The 13,569-nt window shown below is 32.4% G+C and overlaps 2 protein-coding genes across 2 annotated transcripts; one reads left to right on the top strand and one right to left on the bottom strand.

Moving 5' to 3' along the window:
* Nucleotides 1-1,111: 1,111 nt before the first annotated feature.
* Nucleotides 1,112-5,789, top strand: LOC114395478 (telomeric repeat-binding factor 1-like). Its single transcript, XM_028357271.1, has 5 exons — nt 1,112-1,284; nt 1,419-1,611; nt 3,379-3,465; nt 4,107-4,499; nt 5,627-5,789. Exons 1-5 carry the CDS (start codon nt 1,226-1,228, stop codon nt 5,654-5,656), a joined length of 762 nt encoding a protein of 253 aa, XP_028213072.1. The 5' UTR covers nt 1,112-1,225; the 3' UTR covers nt 5,657-5,789.
* A 1,402-nt stretch (nt 5,790-7,191) lies between these two features.
* LOC114395468 (protein NETWORKED 2A-like) lies at nt 7,192-11,350 on the bottom strand. Its single transcript, XM_028357260.1, has 3 exons — nt 11,233-11,350; nt 8,909-10,674; nt 7,192-8,502 (listed from the first exon to the last, which is right to left on the bottom strand). Exons 1-3 carry the CDS (start codon nt 11,324-11,326, stop codon nt 7,435-7,437), a joined length of 2,928 nt encoding a protein of 975 aa, XP_028213061.1. The 5' UTR covers nt 11,327-11,350; the 3' UTR covers nt 7,192-7,434.
* Between the last annotated feature and the right edge of the window lie 2,219 nt (nt 11,351-13,569).

The raw sequence follows: 13,569 nt of genomic DNA, 5'->3' as shown, positions 1-13,569 counted from the left end.
TTTTACTAGTGTAAATAGATACATGGGTATCAATAGAATATTATTCATTAACTATTTGTGATTTGTTTGCTTTAAAATGAGATGTACTTTACAAGGTAAAAAGTATAAAGCTGTAAGCATTGACATTGAATTTTATTACATATTTGTACATATTTTATTAATAATTTTATAGTTGTCTATTATTTTAACTTAAAAAATTGATTAATAAATATTTTATACCTAATTAAATACTTTTAATTTATAAAAACATCAAATGATTTCTATATTTCTATTATAAGAATACTCTTTATTAATAATTTATATTTTTTAGTCCCTTTAAATTTTTTTTATTTTAGTGCTATAAAATTTGTCTTACTTTCTATAATTTGTTATTATATGAAGTAATTTAAAAATACTTCACTTTCGACCTTAAAGATGATTATAGTTAATATTTAATAACAGTTAGTTATAAAAGGTAAAAAATACACCTTTTGAAAATAAAAGTAGAGGATTTTTAAATTAGAAAGCTGAGAATAAGACAAAAAAAATAGAATAATCAAAATGAATGTTGTGATTATTGACCTGAATGACTACTCAAGAACACCGATGATAATGTTGATGCTGATCTGAGCTGGTCGATTAACAAATAAAATTCCAATACACAATCAGATTGAGAAGAATATTAAAATTATATTTTATCAACAAATTAATAGCATCTATATCAATTAAACAATAATAGATTAAAAAATAGATAAATATCAAAGGCAAGAATAAGATAACAAAAATATAGAATGATATCTTTTTTCGATTAAAGAACACGACTATTCTATCTTTCATTGAGAGATTAATTTTACTTATAATACTTATTCAAATTTTTTTTATAAATAATAAAAATCAAATCCTGTTACTAAGTAAATCATTAATTCCAACTCAGCTATACTAACCGAGTCATCCATCATTGCCTCAACCAAATGATATAAAAATGGTAGTTTTTACTTTTCACATTCTTCTGAATCTCTTGAAGGATAAATTGGTAATCTCGTAATTTCCCCCTCCCCACGCAACGAACGCATCTGTACGTTCCCGTACACCTCCGATTTCCACTATATATAAATAAGGGGTCACGTTTTTTTATCCAACAACACAGCACAAATTTCGTTGCAGAGGGAGAAATATTAGAGAGAGAGAGAGAGAGAGAGTGAGTGGGACTGTTCTCTTCTGCAAATTCCGAACGACGACGAGAGAGATGAAAAAGACAAGTAATGTTTTCTTCAGTGAGGATGAAGCTGCTGTTCTATTGCAAAGGTCTCTTTCCTTTTCCTTCCTTCGTTCTTTTTCATTCTTCAAAACAAAATCTTCATCCACGATTTTGCTGCGCTTGTAGTGTTGTTTAATTTTCTTCTAAGCAGTGGTAGTTTGTGCGATACGTTATGATGTAGGTACAACGCACAAACAATTTTGACGTTGCTTCAGGAATTGGCCAATTATCCAGACTCGAAGTTCGACTGGGATGATTTGGTGGCCAAAACCTCAACTGGAATTTCCAATGCCAGAGAGTATCAGATGCTGTGGCGTCATCTAGCGTATGGTCACTCCTTTGATGAAAATTCGGACCTCGATAATCAACCTCTGGTTTGTATACATAAGACGCTTTTTGATCGTTCGCATTATTATAATGTCCATATTGTGCTTTTTGTTATATTTATATTTATATTGGATTTGGAATTCTGATCAAATTTCTTACTGTTCTGCGTTGTTCTTAAATCTATGTTTTGAATTTATGTTTTTAATGTTCAGATTAGTAGAATTTAACTGAGTTTTTCGAATTCCAAGTTAATTATATGCACCTGCTGCCTATCCTTTTTGTTATTACTCCTATTTTTTGGGGATATATAGAAACTCTTCGTTTTATGAAAAAATAATTTTTTATCACTTCTTTACCAATGTGCATTTTATGAAATTTATGTAAATTTACTGCAATGATTTCATCGAAGAAATAATTTGTTGCTAGGGTTCTTTATTATATGAAAAGATAGAGTACCAGGTGCTATATTGTATGTATTTACTCCTCTATGCTACGGTTTGATCAGTAAGCACTGCCGTTGTACGAAAGAGTATAATAGTTAAATAATTTTTGGAGGTTAAAAGTATAAATTTATGAGTTGTTATAAATACTTATTCTCTTCCTTTACTTTTTCTTTTTCCTTTAACATCTCTTGCTTCACTTTTTTTTGTCTTTTTTTAAATCTTTCTTTACCTTTATTCTTTTCTTAAAAGGAAAAATATATTTGGGTATCTCAAGGGTATAGACACTTTCAATGAGATAGGAAAAGAAGGAAAAAAAAAGATAAGTGATTAATAAGATTATGATATGATGTGATGTGAGAGTAAGAAAAAGATAAATAAAAATAAAATATAATAGTGGAATATTTATAAATTTTGGGTATCCAAATATCATCATATTTTCTAAATATATGAAAATTAATCTTTGAATGCCTAATATGTTAAATATTATTATCGTTCCAAATGTATGTGGATATGGTACATACATTGCTTTGCCCATTTGTATTCATGTCAGTAAGCTTTTGTGCACACTTGCCTTTTGCTATAAAAGTTGAGTCCTTTTTATGAACAGAAAGTGAGTGTCTACCTTTCCTCTGTTAGCAAGTCAATTGATAAGATTCAAAGGCATGCAATGGCGGTGGCAGAGTTTTATTTTCATAAATATTTTAATTATATCTCAATTATATCTTCTTATTCTTCACCCTTTTGGCCCGAGGGGACTATACCTAATTAAGAGCCCTACCACATTAGACCCAGGCTTATTAAAAAGTGAGTGTCTCGATCTCCACCATTCAACTACCTACAATGCTTTAATAGACCTAAAATCATTTTACCCAGTGTGGATGTGTTGTAGGCTTGTAGCCTTCTATTCAATTCTTTGTGCTTTTGAAATCTCAAATTTATTAGTTATACTACCATTAAAAGCCATATTCAGGCCATTATAGTTATACTATACTGATTGAAATTGTATTCATAAAAGCTACTTTTTTTGGGGTACATACCTAAAAACTACTTTGATTTCTTTGAAAAAAGTATATTCCATGTTAATAAAAGTTTAATGTTCTTGTAACAAAGATAACAGTGTTGTATCAAGTACGTAACTGGAGAATATAGTTGAGTTCGTCATGAACATGAATATTCATCACATGCAGATTAATGAAAATTGTAAGCAACCATTTACACCAGCATTTTAATCTTCAATATGCTCCTCAAATCAGTTTTGCGCTATTTTTGTCTTACTGTTTTTTTTTTTGTTTGATTTGTTACTCTTAATTAAGTTATTAAATTTGTACAGCACTTTCTTACATTCATATATATTTGAAATCTTAATCACAGGATGATGATAGTGACTTAGAATGTGAACGAGAAGCATTGCCTCGCCCAAACAAGGAAATTGCAGCAGAAGCTTCAGCATGTGTGCAGGTGTATAATAATTTACATAATTATTAAATTTTATCCAGATATGCTAAGCCTTAATTTGGTTCCTGTCTTACTTAATTATATTTACCACTTTCTTAAAGATGATAATTTAACTTGAAAGAGGAATCTAGGGTATTTAGTTGCTCCGTCATTTCATGTTTCTTGTAATAAATTTCTTCCTCCATAACTTGTGAAGATGAACCAATTGGGCTTGAGTTCGAGTTTACACTTACATTAGAATTTGATTCCCAAACACATTATTTGAGAAAGGCTTGTGGTCTTAGGCTGGATTCGTGCTTATGTGTATGTGCATTTTAAGGTTGTTTCCCAATTGGATTTGGAAAAGAATAGCATTATTCTTTGGTTTAGGCTTCTGTCATTTATTTTGAAGTACAGAAGATTTAACTATTTAAATTAATAATAATTATTATAAGATATTGAAAAAAATTAATTTAATGAGTTGAACCATTGAATTAAACTGCAGGAGAGGAAGTACATATTATTATTATTTCCTTGTAGCTTTTTCTTAATTTGTATCACCCATTATTCCCTTGAACAATTTTAAATTATAAACTTGCTGATGACTGCTAATTCTTGTTCTTCAGTTCTGACAAGTGTGTTTGTGTAAACAAAATCTTCATTAGGTAATGATGACATCTTTTAAGCTGAATGAGTCCACCCCTACAAGCTCAGTGATTCAGGCTCCATTGACAATAAATGTTCCAGTCTTTCGTTCATCTAGAATTGCTAATATGGAAAGTTCACAGTCATCTAGTTCGGGGATGCAAGAGACAAACATTGTTTTTCCAGTTACCGTTAAGAGACAAGCACTGCCAAATGTACCCTCAACGAGAGCTGTGGAAACCAGAGGATCAGGTAGTGGCTACACATCCATGAAAAAGAAAAGAGAACCATGGTCTGAGGAAGAGGACTTGCAACTAAGAGCTGCTGTTCGGAGGTGGGGTGAAGGTAATTGGGCAACCATGGCTAAAAGTGATGACTTTCCTATTCAGAGAAGTACCACGCAGTTGTCCAAGGTATTTTTACAACCCTAAATATTTGGGCTTGTATGGCCATTATTCGTTATAATATTTGATTTTTTTTTTAACTCCGCGTATGCATTTCATTGGTGGTGCATGGTTGACGACATATTAATGAAATGCCAATTTTTACTAAAAGGAGTACTAATAGTAATACATCTTTTAACACGCTACTTTTTAATAAACTTTTTTATTGATTAAAAAATTTATTAAAAATTAAAAAATCATAAGTGAAATTCATTTAAGAGTGAGAAACTCTCTAATTTTGTATTTTCAACAAATTTTAATTAATAATAAAAAATATATTAAAAAGAACATATTAGATAATATTGAGACCAAGAACACTTGTTAGTCCTAGAATATCTAATAATGTTTTGTTAGATAAAGTTGCTAGAATTTGTCTCACAATTGAAAAATTGTTGTTATATAGTGGTAATTGAAAGGGAGTAAAGGGCATTCTATTCTAGGTGGATAAATTTAAACCAATAAATAACTAATAAATATAGAATATCAAAATCTATTCCTGGATTGGGCCTGTCAGTTTTGCTTGCATTTATTATTGGAAGCACCATTGGTCTGGCTTGACCTTTGGCATCTGTAGGCATATTGATCAATTTGACTTGGATTGTGTTGTTGAGAGGGGCAGCTTTAGCTTGTTTATGTAGCCTACTGAAATTGGATCTGTTGACAACTTATCAATTTTGATAGACATTATTTGTTAGGTGTCACTAACACGTGCCTCTAAAAGGAATAAAATAAAATTATTGGTGGCAAAGAGTTTTATTGTGACCATGTCTTCCCCTCCGAATTTTCATGTTTCGTTGGGATGTGAGGAATGATAGGATTGTATACACATGTAATTTATTATGTTTGTCAGGTTAAGATGCTGGTGAATCATCCACTTTTCCCAAACCTGAATTTTTTGGGAAAATATTGTCATAGGGATGTCTAATGCGATGACTTGAGTCTTAATAAAAATGAGTTTGGATTCAGGGGACAATCCTTGAAGATACTTTTCTTTCCCTAATTATCTTGTGAATTTGATGCAATTTAGTAATTGTATAACATTTTTTTTATTTACTTTTCATTCTACACATCGTCATGGATTATTCAAATATTTGCAGAGGTGGAGCACATTGCGAAAGAAAGAGTGATGACACCAATTGATATACCATCTCGCTCACGATATCCACTACTGAACAGTTGATCACTCATTGTATATATCCACTCGATAAACAATTCATAATGTTAAATTCTTCTTCAATGAATCCGGTGGGTTTGTCTTCTGTCCTATGCTAATTTTACACACTAGGGAAGTATATATATCATACCACCCGGTCTCAACGTTCAATATTGCTACTATTATCTTTCGTTTAGGTGACTTGATCTCTCTTTAAGCAGGTGACAGGTGAAAATGCGTTGCATGAAACATTATAATCCTTAGATTAAAGCAAGACAACTTGTCAATTCAAATGAAGTAAAATAGCTCTTCAATTTGAATGAATCAATATGATGTCCCTTCATTTAAAATAAAACAAATAACTCTTCAGTTTAAATGAGATAACAACTTATGATGTTCTGCAAATTGTCATTTTTTTCTCTTTTAATAGTAGACGAGCCCAAAGACCCAAGAAAAGTAAAAACTGACTAAATAACCGAGGTAAACTAATCCCAGCTTCATTAGGCATAAGCACAACTGCACAAGAACTAAGGAAGGAATAGCAGACAAGCAGAATTCTCCATTAACTTCTCTGACTAAATATCACGTGTCACTAATATGGAGTTCAATAAAAAGGAGTACTAGCAACATTCTTTAGTCTCTAATAATGTTCTTTATGTTAAAATTTATTGAAAATTATAAAATCATAGAAATGAGATGAACAAAAGGTTGTTTTTTTAATAAATTTCATTCAATAATAAAGATTGTATTCAATGTTAACATTCTTGTTGAACAAAAGCCCCATTGCTATCCTTCCAAAGTAACTATCCTTTCAAAATAAAATCATAGAAGTGAGACGAATAAAAAATTGTTTTTTTAATAAATTCCAATCAATAATAAAGAGTGTGTTAGAAATAGTATATTACTAACATTCTTTTTGAACAAAAGCCCCATTGCTATTCTTCCAAAGTAACTACGCAAAACTCAAATAATATTTTCCATTTCAAGTTAAAAGGAACTTTCTGAGTTGAAGAGATGTTAAAGCTAATAATCTAAATCTAAACCCAAGCTAAACAATTTACAATATAAGCTTATTTGCTATCAGCAATCAACCCAACTTAACCATACAAGCTTGATTTAGGTTTCTCAAATTATGAAGCCTAAGCCAGCCTCTGACTTTGGAGAGTACTTTCTCCTACAGCATTACATCCCCAATAAAATCCCTACAATTCTTCTCAATTTCATAAAAAATGACGGAGACCGAAATGACAAATGTTTGCAGGGTGCAAATAGGAAGGCTCATTATGAAAGCTAGAGACAAAGTAACTCTTCCAGCAATGGAAAGGCTCCTTGTCAATGATAAAAGAGTATTTCTCCCTAGCTGATCTAGCATGCTACAAGGGAACTCCAAGTTATTTGTCATGGAAATGCCCATAGTATTATCGATTGCTTCAGCTATTAAAGCATTGACAATCTTAGAAAAATCAACTCCTGTTTTTTTATCAAAACTCATTTGCAAAGATATGGCTAGAAAACAATTTTATATCAAAAAATGCACGCATATTATAAAATCATTTGCTTTTGGAATGTGTATACACACGGACTCATGCATTATAAGAAAGGATTGTATGTCAATCTTGCAAATAGAAGCAGAACCAATCTTGAAATGAAAAACAGCTCGATAACATACACAGGTTGTATATATTGTCACAATCATACTGCTACATAATTTAGAGTTCAATCCAAGTACTTAATAGGGTAGTGGAAGTTGATCTATATTGGGGCTGGTGCTTCATCATTGACACTGTATTGTCTTTGCAATGCTGGATTTACACATGCAAATAGTGAAGGATGATGCTTTTGCTTCTTTAACTTGACTCCAAACAAGAAAGACCTCAAGGGTATTCGAGCACGACTAGTGGAGTGATTCATCTCACCATTATTCTTAGGAACACCACTGTTAACACCAATAGCTTCATCTAGCTCATCAAGTGTCTTCTCAACATCAGTTTTCATTCCCTTCACAAGTGTAAGGCCTGCTTGCAGTTCACTTGCAACCTTGCTGTTCTCTTGCTTCATGTTGAGAATCTCACCCTGAAACTTTGCAACTTGGTACTTACTAATTAGCTCTGCAGTGTCAGCGCCGGATTCCGTGTTCCCTGCTCTTGCTATCTCATCTTGGATGTTGCTCAAAGACGCGTACCTTCCTTGCAGTTCATCATGCAACACTGCATTGTGTTCCACCCACAGCGATAACTCGGTTCTTATCTCTCTCAGGTGTCTGAATATTGGCCTGAGCTGAGATTGAATAGGCTGTTGTTTAGAATGTGAATACCCTTCAGACTTCTTGTTTTTATCCCTTATTGTTTTCAGCTCAGCTTTTAAGTCCTGAATAGAGTTTTGGAATTTTTGAATCTGATGTACTGAAGTGCTAAACCTCAACCAGAACTCTAGGTTCTCTTCCAGCAAGTTGTCAATGTCTGAGCGAAACTTCTGTTCCAAGTTAGAAAGGTCTTGGCACTTATCTTGGTGTGCCATGAGCTTCTCTAGTGTCATTCTCACAGATGAGAAGGCATTTTTTCCTGTGCTTTCAGTTTCAACTTGTTCTGCCAAAGGGGATGCGGCTGCATTTGCATCTAAATTTGAAGGCGAATTTTCGGAGTCCAACACATTAGCACCTTGACCTGCTTTTCGAAGAAGTGCTTCCTGTGGTGTATATTTGTATTCTGTGGTGATGGTGTAGGGACTTTCATCAGGATTTGCATCTGGATTGTCCAGCTTCTGATGTAAAACCTGTATCTCTTTATCCTTTGTGGAAAGAGCGTTCTTCATTTCCCTTAGCTGCAGGGGAAATTCTACATTAGTAGGACTGGAATGTACACTATTTGTAAGGAGAAATTCTAAAGCATTGTTTTGGCAACAGTTTTAAAATATTCAATTTTTATTTCGTGACTTAATAATCTCAATTAAAATAAATGGAGCTTTTCTTTCTTACTCTATGAATACTCATGCAAGTGGATGTTTGTTTATACTTAAAAATAAAATAAAAAATGTGAATACCATATTGCTAATAATAAAATCATGCTAAAATATTTAATATGTTCTATTCTTGTTTTGAAATTTCATCTTGCTTCCTTATGTATAGTTGTAAAAAATAAGTTATTATGTATAATTATGACAATTTCTAAATCTATATCAGATTTGTTAAAATAATTATACAATTAAGTAAATTTCATCATTTGCTTACCTGAAGAGTCAACTCAAAAATGCTGTCACGGTTTTTCTTTTCCACATCATTGAGCTTCAGCCTGACATCCTTATAGTTCACTAAAACTGATGTGTACTCCTCCAACAGAATCTTTTCTCTGTCATCTAATCCACTTATAAACATCTGCCTCCAGTTAGGTTGATCTTCCTCACTAATGTCCAGATCCTGTGATTCAGTGTCAAGATTGCTCACTGTATCAGATAAATCATCCTTATCCTGTTGTACCAGCTTCTGAATCCTTTCATTCATAAAAGACCCATCATTCAAATTGGACTTGTTAGTATCAACATTTTCACCATCGTCTTCCTTTATTGTCTTGACATCTGTGTTATCAACAGACAAGTTATCATGATGTTTTTCAGATTTTTTCCCTGATTTATCATCAGAAGCAGTTCTCTTCTTCTTGTAAAGTACCAAGTTCTCCTCCTCCTCATCTGGCTTCATGTTATTCAATTTTCCAGAAAGGTGCTCAAGGTTACAGCTAGCTTCAGTAAAGTGTGTTTGGAGGGTGTTGTCTTGAGTTCTGACACTTTGGTTGAGCATTTTAACTCTCCGCAACTCTTCTTCCAATTCCATTAGCTTCTTGTTGGTAACTTCTGAGCCTTCTATGAGCATTTCCCTGTCTTCTTCCAACTTCTTTATATTTGTGTGAAGTCCATCTGTTTCTGATTTTAGTCTCTTTACCATTCCAGTCTGAGATGAAACCGCAGTTTCCAAGGTACAAACCTTATTTACAAGCTCATCAATGCACTCAGCCATTTCAGTCACGGTGAGGGAATTACTTGAATCTTCCTCCAACTTTTGTTTGATCTTCTCTCTCAACATCCCCACGTCATGCTCCTCTTGCTCCATGTCTTCATCTATGCATTTTTTATCTGTTCCTACATTCTCAGACTTGTCCACATCATCTTGGTTTTGTTGATTCATATATTTAGAAATGAATTGGTCTCTAAGGGTCTCAAACTTCTCATGAGCTTTCTTAACCCTTTGATACTCCTCTTTAGCATCATTAGATGATTGTGCCTGTATCTCTTTCAACTTGTTCAGGGTCTCTTGGCATGATTTTAGAGCTGTGGCCGCCATCAAAGCTCTAGCATCATTGTCTTCTATCACTGTGCCAACACCAAACTCATCTTGCAAGCTGCAAACTCTTTTCTGTGTTACTGTGATCTGGTCTTCAATTTCCCAGTACTTTTCATAGGAGCGTTCATACGAACTCCTCTCAAACTCTTTCTTGGTTTGGAGCGACAATATTTCCTTCTGAAGCTTGTCAATATCAGCCAAGGCTTCAACCTTGGTCAGACCTGAGCTTGAAATTGTTGGAACATATTTTGTTGAGCTAGAAATCCTCTTAAGTGGACCCTTTCTGGAGAGCAACATGAATGGACTTCTAAAGTCCATCTTTGGGGTCTTGGGAACTCTAGGAATGGATGGTTTATTATGTGGTTGATTGTTGGAGTCTGGTGATGATAAATTAGTTCCTGTGTCACTTTCTTCTTCATCATCTTCTTCAATATGACATGGAACTTGGTCTGGGAAGACACTGGCTATAGTGCGGTTCGCGCTTTGGAGTTCCTTTGATAAATGATCATATTTTTCTGCTAAGGCTCTATAAGCTCGAAAGGCTTCTTCCACAAAATCCACCAGCTCTGGTCTCTTCTTGTAATACATTTCTGCCCTCTTAGCAAATGAGTCTCCCTCATCACACAGGATGTTGAGGGTCTCAGCCACCTTCTCCTCCATATCTGTTATCATTTGTTTGCCTCATCATTAACAGTGAATTAATTTTATTCGAAAGGTTAAAGTTTAATAATGCAGATGAGAACTTCAGTTCTTAGAAACACGGATAAGGGTTATGCAGCCATGAAGCTCATAGAACTACACCATTATCCTATGTCATTCCTAATGTCATTAATCTATTTTCCTTTCCTTTATCTATAACCATCAATTAATCCTACACCGTGTCATGTTATGCATATATCATGAACCACTCAGAAAATGATGCATAAAAAAAAGGAAATTACTATACATTGAAAGAGAAACATCATTTTTATGCATGTGGGTTGCCAGCCATCTTAATCTTAATCCACTAATTTTCAAAACTAGTTTGGGGAATCAAGAGAAAATGAGAGTGTTGGTCATTCTAAATTTGCCTGAAATTGATAATTTGATACCTCCTAGGTCTTATGTTGATGAACATAATGTCCAACAAGATATAGTATATGTTACTAGTGACATTGGAAAAAAAATCAATCCAGATTGATGGTATAAGAACAATTATATATATATATTAACAAACGTACCTTGGAGGCTTTGATCCAGCCATTTTGACTGTTTTGTCCTGATGTGGCTGGCCCACCACCATGAATATGCATTGCTTGCTGCCCTTTGCAACATTTTGTCTTAGGTAGCAATCATACACATTCATCCCATGGAAGTAAAACCTTGATGATGAAGATGTGACACAGAGAAATAATGGCCCACAAAATTTCTGATCAGAGAAAAAAGCTTAGGTTTTCATAATAATGGTGATTAATGAAATTATAGGGAAAAGAAAAAACATAGGTTGGTGAAAATGTCCTCTTAAGGGGTACACATGGAGAGGAGCATACTTCGCCTCATGCATACGTGTAAGGTTTTGGCTCCTTTGAAGAGCTCCAACTTTGGAGGGCTTATTTAGATAAATTTTCTCACTTTTGGTTGGAGTTGACGTTGGCAACCTAAGAAAAGGAATTTGGCAAACTTTGGAGGTACATGTTAATATGGAATAAAAAATGAGAACTCAAAACTTTTCAGTTTCTTATGACAAGAACACAAATACTTGTTTGTTTGTTTTTTCTGTAAGTTTTGGGAAAGTTTTCAGTTGTTATTGTAACAACAAGCAAATTAGTTCCAACTTTCAAACCAAAATTGGGACAAATAATTCGACATCAATGCTATAGGTTACAACTTACAAGCAAATTAGTGTATTATTTCCTAACAGAGTCAATAGACCAATTTCTGGATAAGTTATGGACAGGGACAAAATTAGTCATAAACAAAGAGGTAGACCCCCTCCCCCTAAGGAAAAAAACCTCTTAATATTTACACTCTCTTTGTTTCGTGAGAAAGAGGAAAGAACAAAAAGGATAAAGATGATTACACTGTTTTTTAAATAAATAAAAAAATCTTCTCTTTTGTTGACAAGAAAAAAAAAAAAAAGATTGCAATCTGCCCAAATTGGATGGAAGAGGAGAAGAAAAGAAGCTTAAAATTATGAGGTAGAATTAATGGGCATAACAGATACGTTTTCAACATTAAAGTAATTAAATAATAAAATTATGATTGAATTATTAAGTTAACGAAATTCACTTTTCTTTCCTTTCTCTTTCTTCTCTACTAAATAACATAAAAAAAATCTTCTTTTCTATTTTTTTTCTTTCATTTTCTTCTTCAAACTAATCAGTGTTACATTTAAAATATTGGCCCAAACAATTAAGCTCCTACATTGTGCGACAGCCCACCATCAATTATTATATTATATATACTTTTAACTCTTTTTTTTCTACGAGAAATAAATATCTTCCTTTATTTTGGGCCTCTAACTTTCACTTTTATGCTTTCGATAAAGAGAAAAATAGGAGAGAAAGAAATACGATAAAAAAACAAGGAGAAGAGATAATAAGACAAATTACTTTATCAATCAAATAATACCAAGGTTTAACCTTGGCATTCCACCTTTAGCAACGTGAGTTGTATTTCTCAATATTCTGTTGATGAATTAACTTGTCCACCTTACTTTGGGTGAGTTGAAAGTGGATCAGAGTGATTTGACTTGTTTTGTCACCTTTAGAGATGAAGTCATAGAGAATCAAACTAATGTATAATATTAAAATTTAGAAACACATTTTTAATGGGATCAATTTTAAGCATTTTATTATATTGACACTATTTTTGCCATGTCACACTAAAATCACTAAATTACATATCAGTTTTTAGTGCTACATGAGTTTTTAAAAAAAAAATTAAAAAAATGGGGTCGCACGTGATATGTAATGTGGGAGAAGTTTGAGTACCAAATTCAGGATATATTAATTATAAAATAAATAAATAACTTAAATAAAGAGTTAAACTTATATAATAATTAATTATATAAACATATTAACTATAAAATAAATTAATAAACTTAATTAAAAAATAAAATAGATAAATGTTATATACGACAAATCTAGCTGAAAAGTTAACTGCTAACTAAAATTTTTTAAGCTAACTTATTAAATCATAAGTATTCGTTAAGATTAACTATTGAAGCGGTTGAAAAATATAAAATGACATAAATAAATTATTTAAAAATAAAAAATAATTGAATAAATATTTTAAGAATAAAATAAAATAAAATATTAAAAAAAACTAAAAGCTAGTGTTTTAAAAATTGCTACTTCAATTAGCATTTCAAAAAACTCTAGAAACTATTTAAAGAAGGTTCTTTACTGAACGGTCAAATCAATTTTTTAGTTAATAAAAAAATTAAAAACTAATTGAAATGATTTGTCGAAGATAATCCAAATCATTTTTCAAAATCTAATAAGCTTGTGTTTGAAAGGATGTTATTGAGCTCTCAATTTGACTTAAGTTTGATATAAACCTTTATTTTAGACTCA

This window comes from Glycine soja, chromosome 2, assembly GCF_004193775.1.
Source record: "Glycine soja cultivar W05 chromosome 2, ASM419377v2, whole genome shotgun sequence".
NCBI lineage: Eukaryota > Viridiplantae > Streptophyta > Magnoliopsida > Fabales > Fabaceae > Glycine > Glycine soja.
Note: the sequence above shows the minus strand (reverse complement) of the source record. Positions and strands in the feature narration are given on the sequence as shown.

Bases quoted from the DNA above. Each gene is read 5' to 3' on its own strand.
- LOC114395478 (XM_028357271.1), top strand. From the start codon at position 1,226: ATGAAAAAGACAAGTAATGTTTTCTTCAGTGAGGATGAAGCTGCTGTT. The intron at 3,466-4,106 runs GTGTATAATAAT...AATCTTCATTAG, and splicing joins AAGCTTCAGCATGTGTGCAG to GTAATGATGACATCTTTTAA. The intron at 4,500-5,626 runs GTATTTTTACAA...AAATATTTGCAG, and splicing joins GTACCACGCAGTTGTCCAAG to AGGTGGAGCACATTGCGAAA.
- LOC114395468 (XM_028357260.1), bottom strand. From the start codon at position 11,326: ATGTTGCAAAGGGCAGCAAGCAATGCATATTCATGGTGGTGGGCCAGC. The intron at 10,675-11,232 runs GTACGTTTGTTA...AAATGATAACAG, and splicing joins GCTGGATCAAAGCCTCCAAG to ATATGGAGGAGAAGGTGGCT. The intron at 8,503-8,908 runs GTAAGCAAATGA...TTTCCCCTGCAG, and splicing joins TTTTTGAGTTGACTCTTCAG to CTAAGGGAAATGAAGAACGC.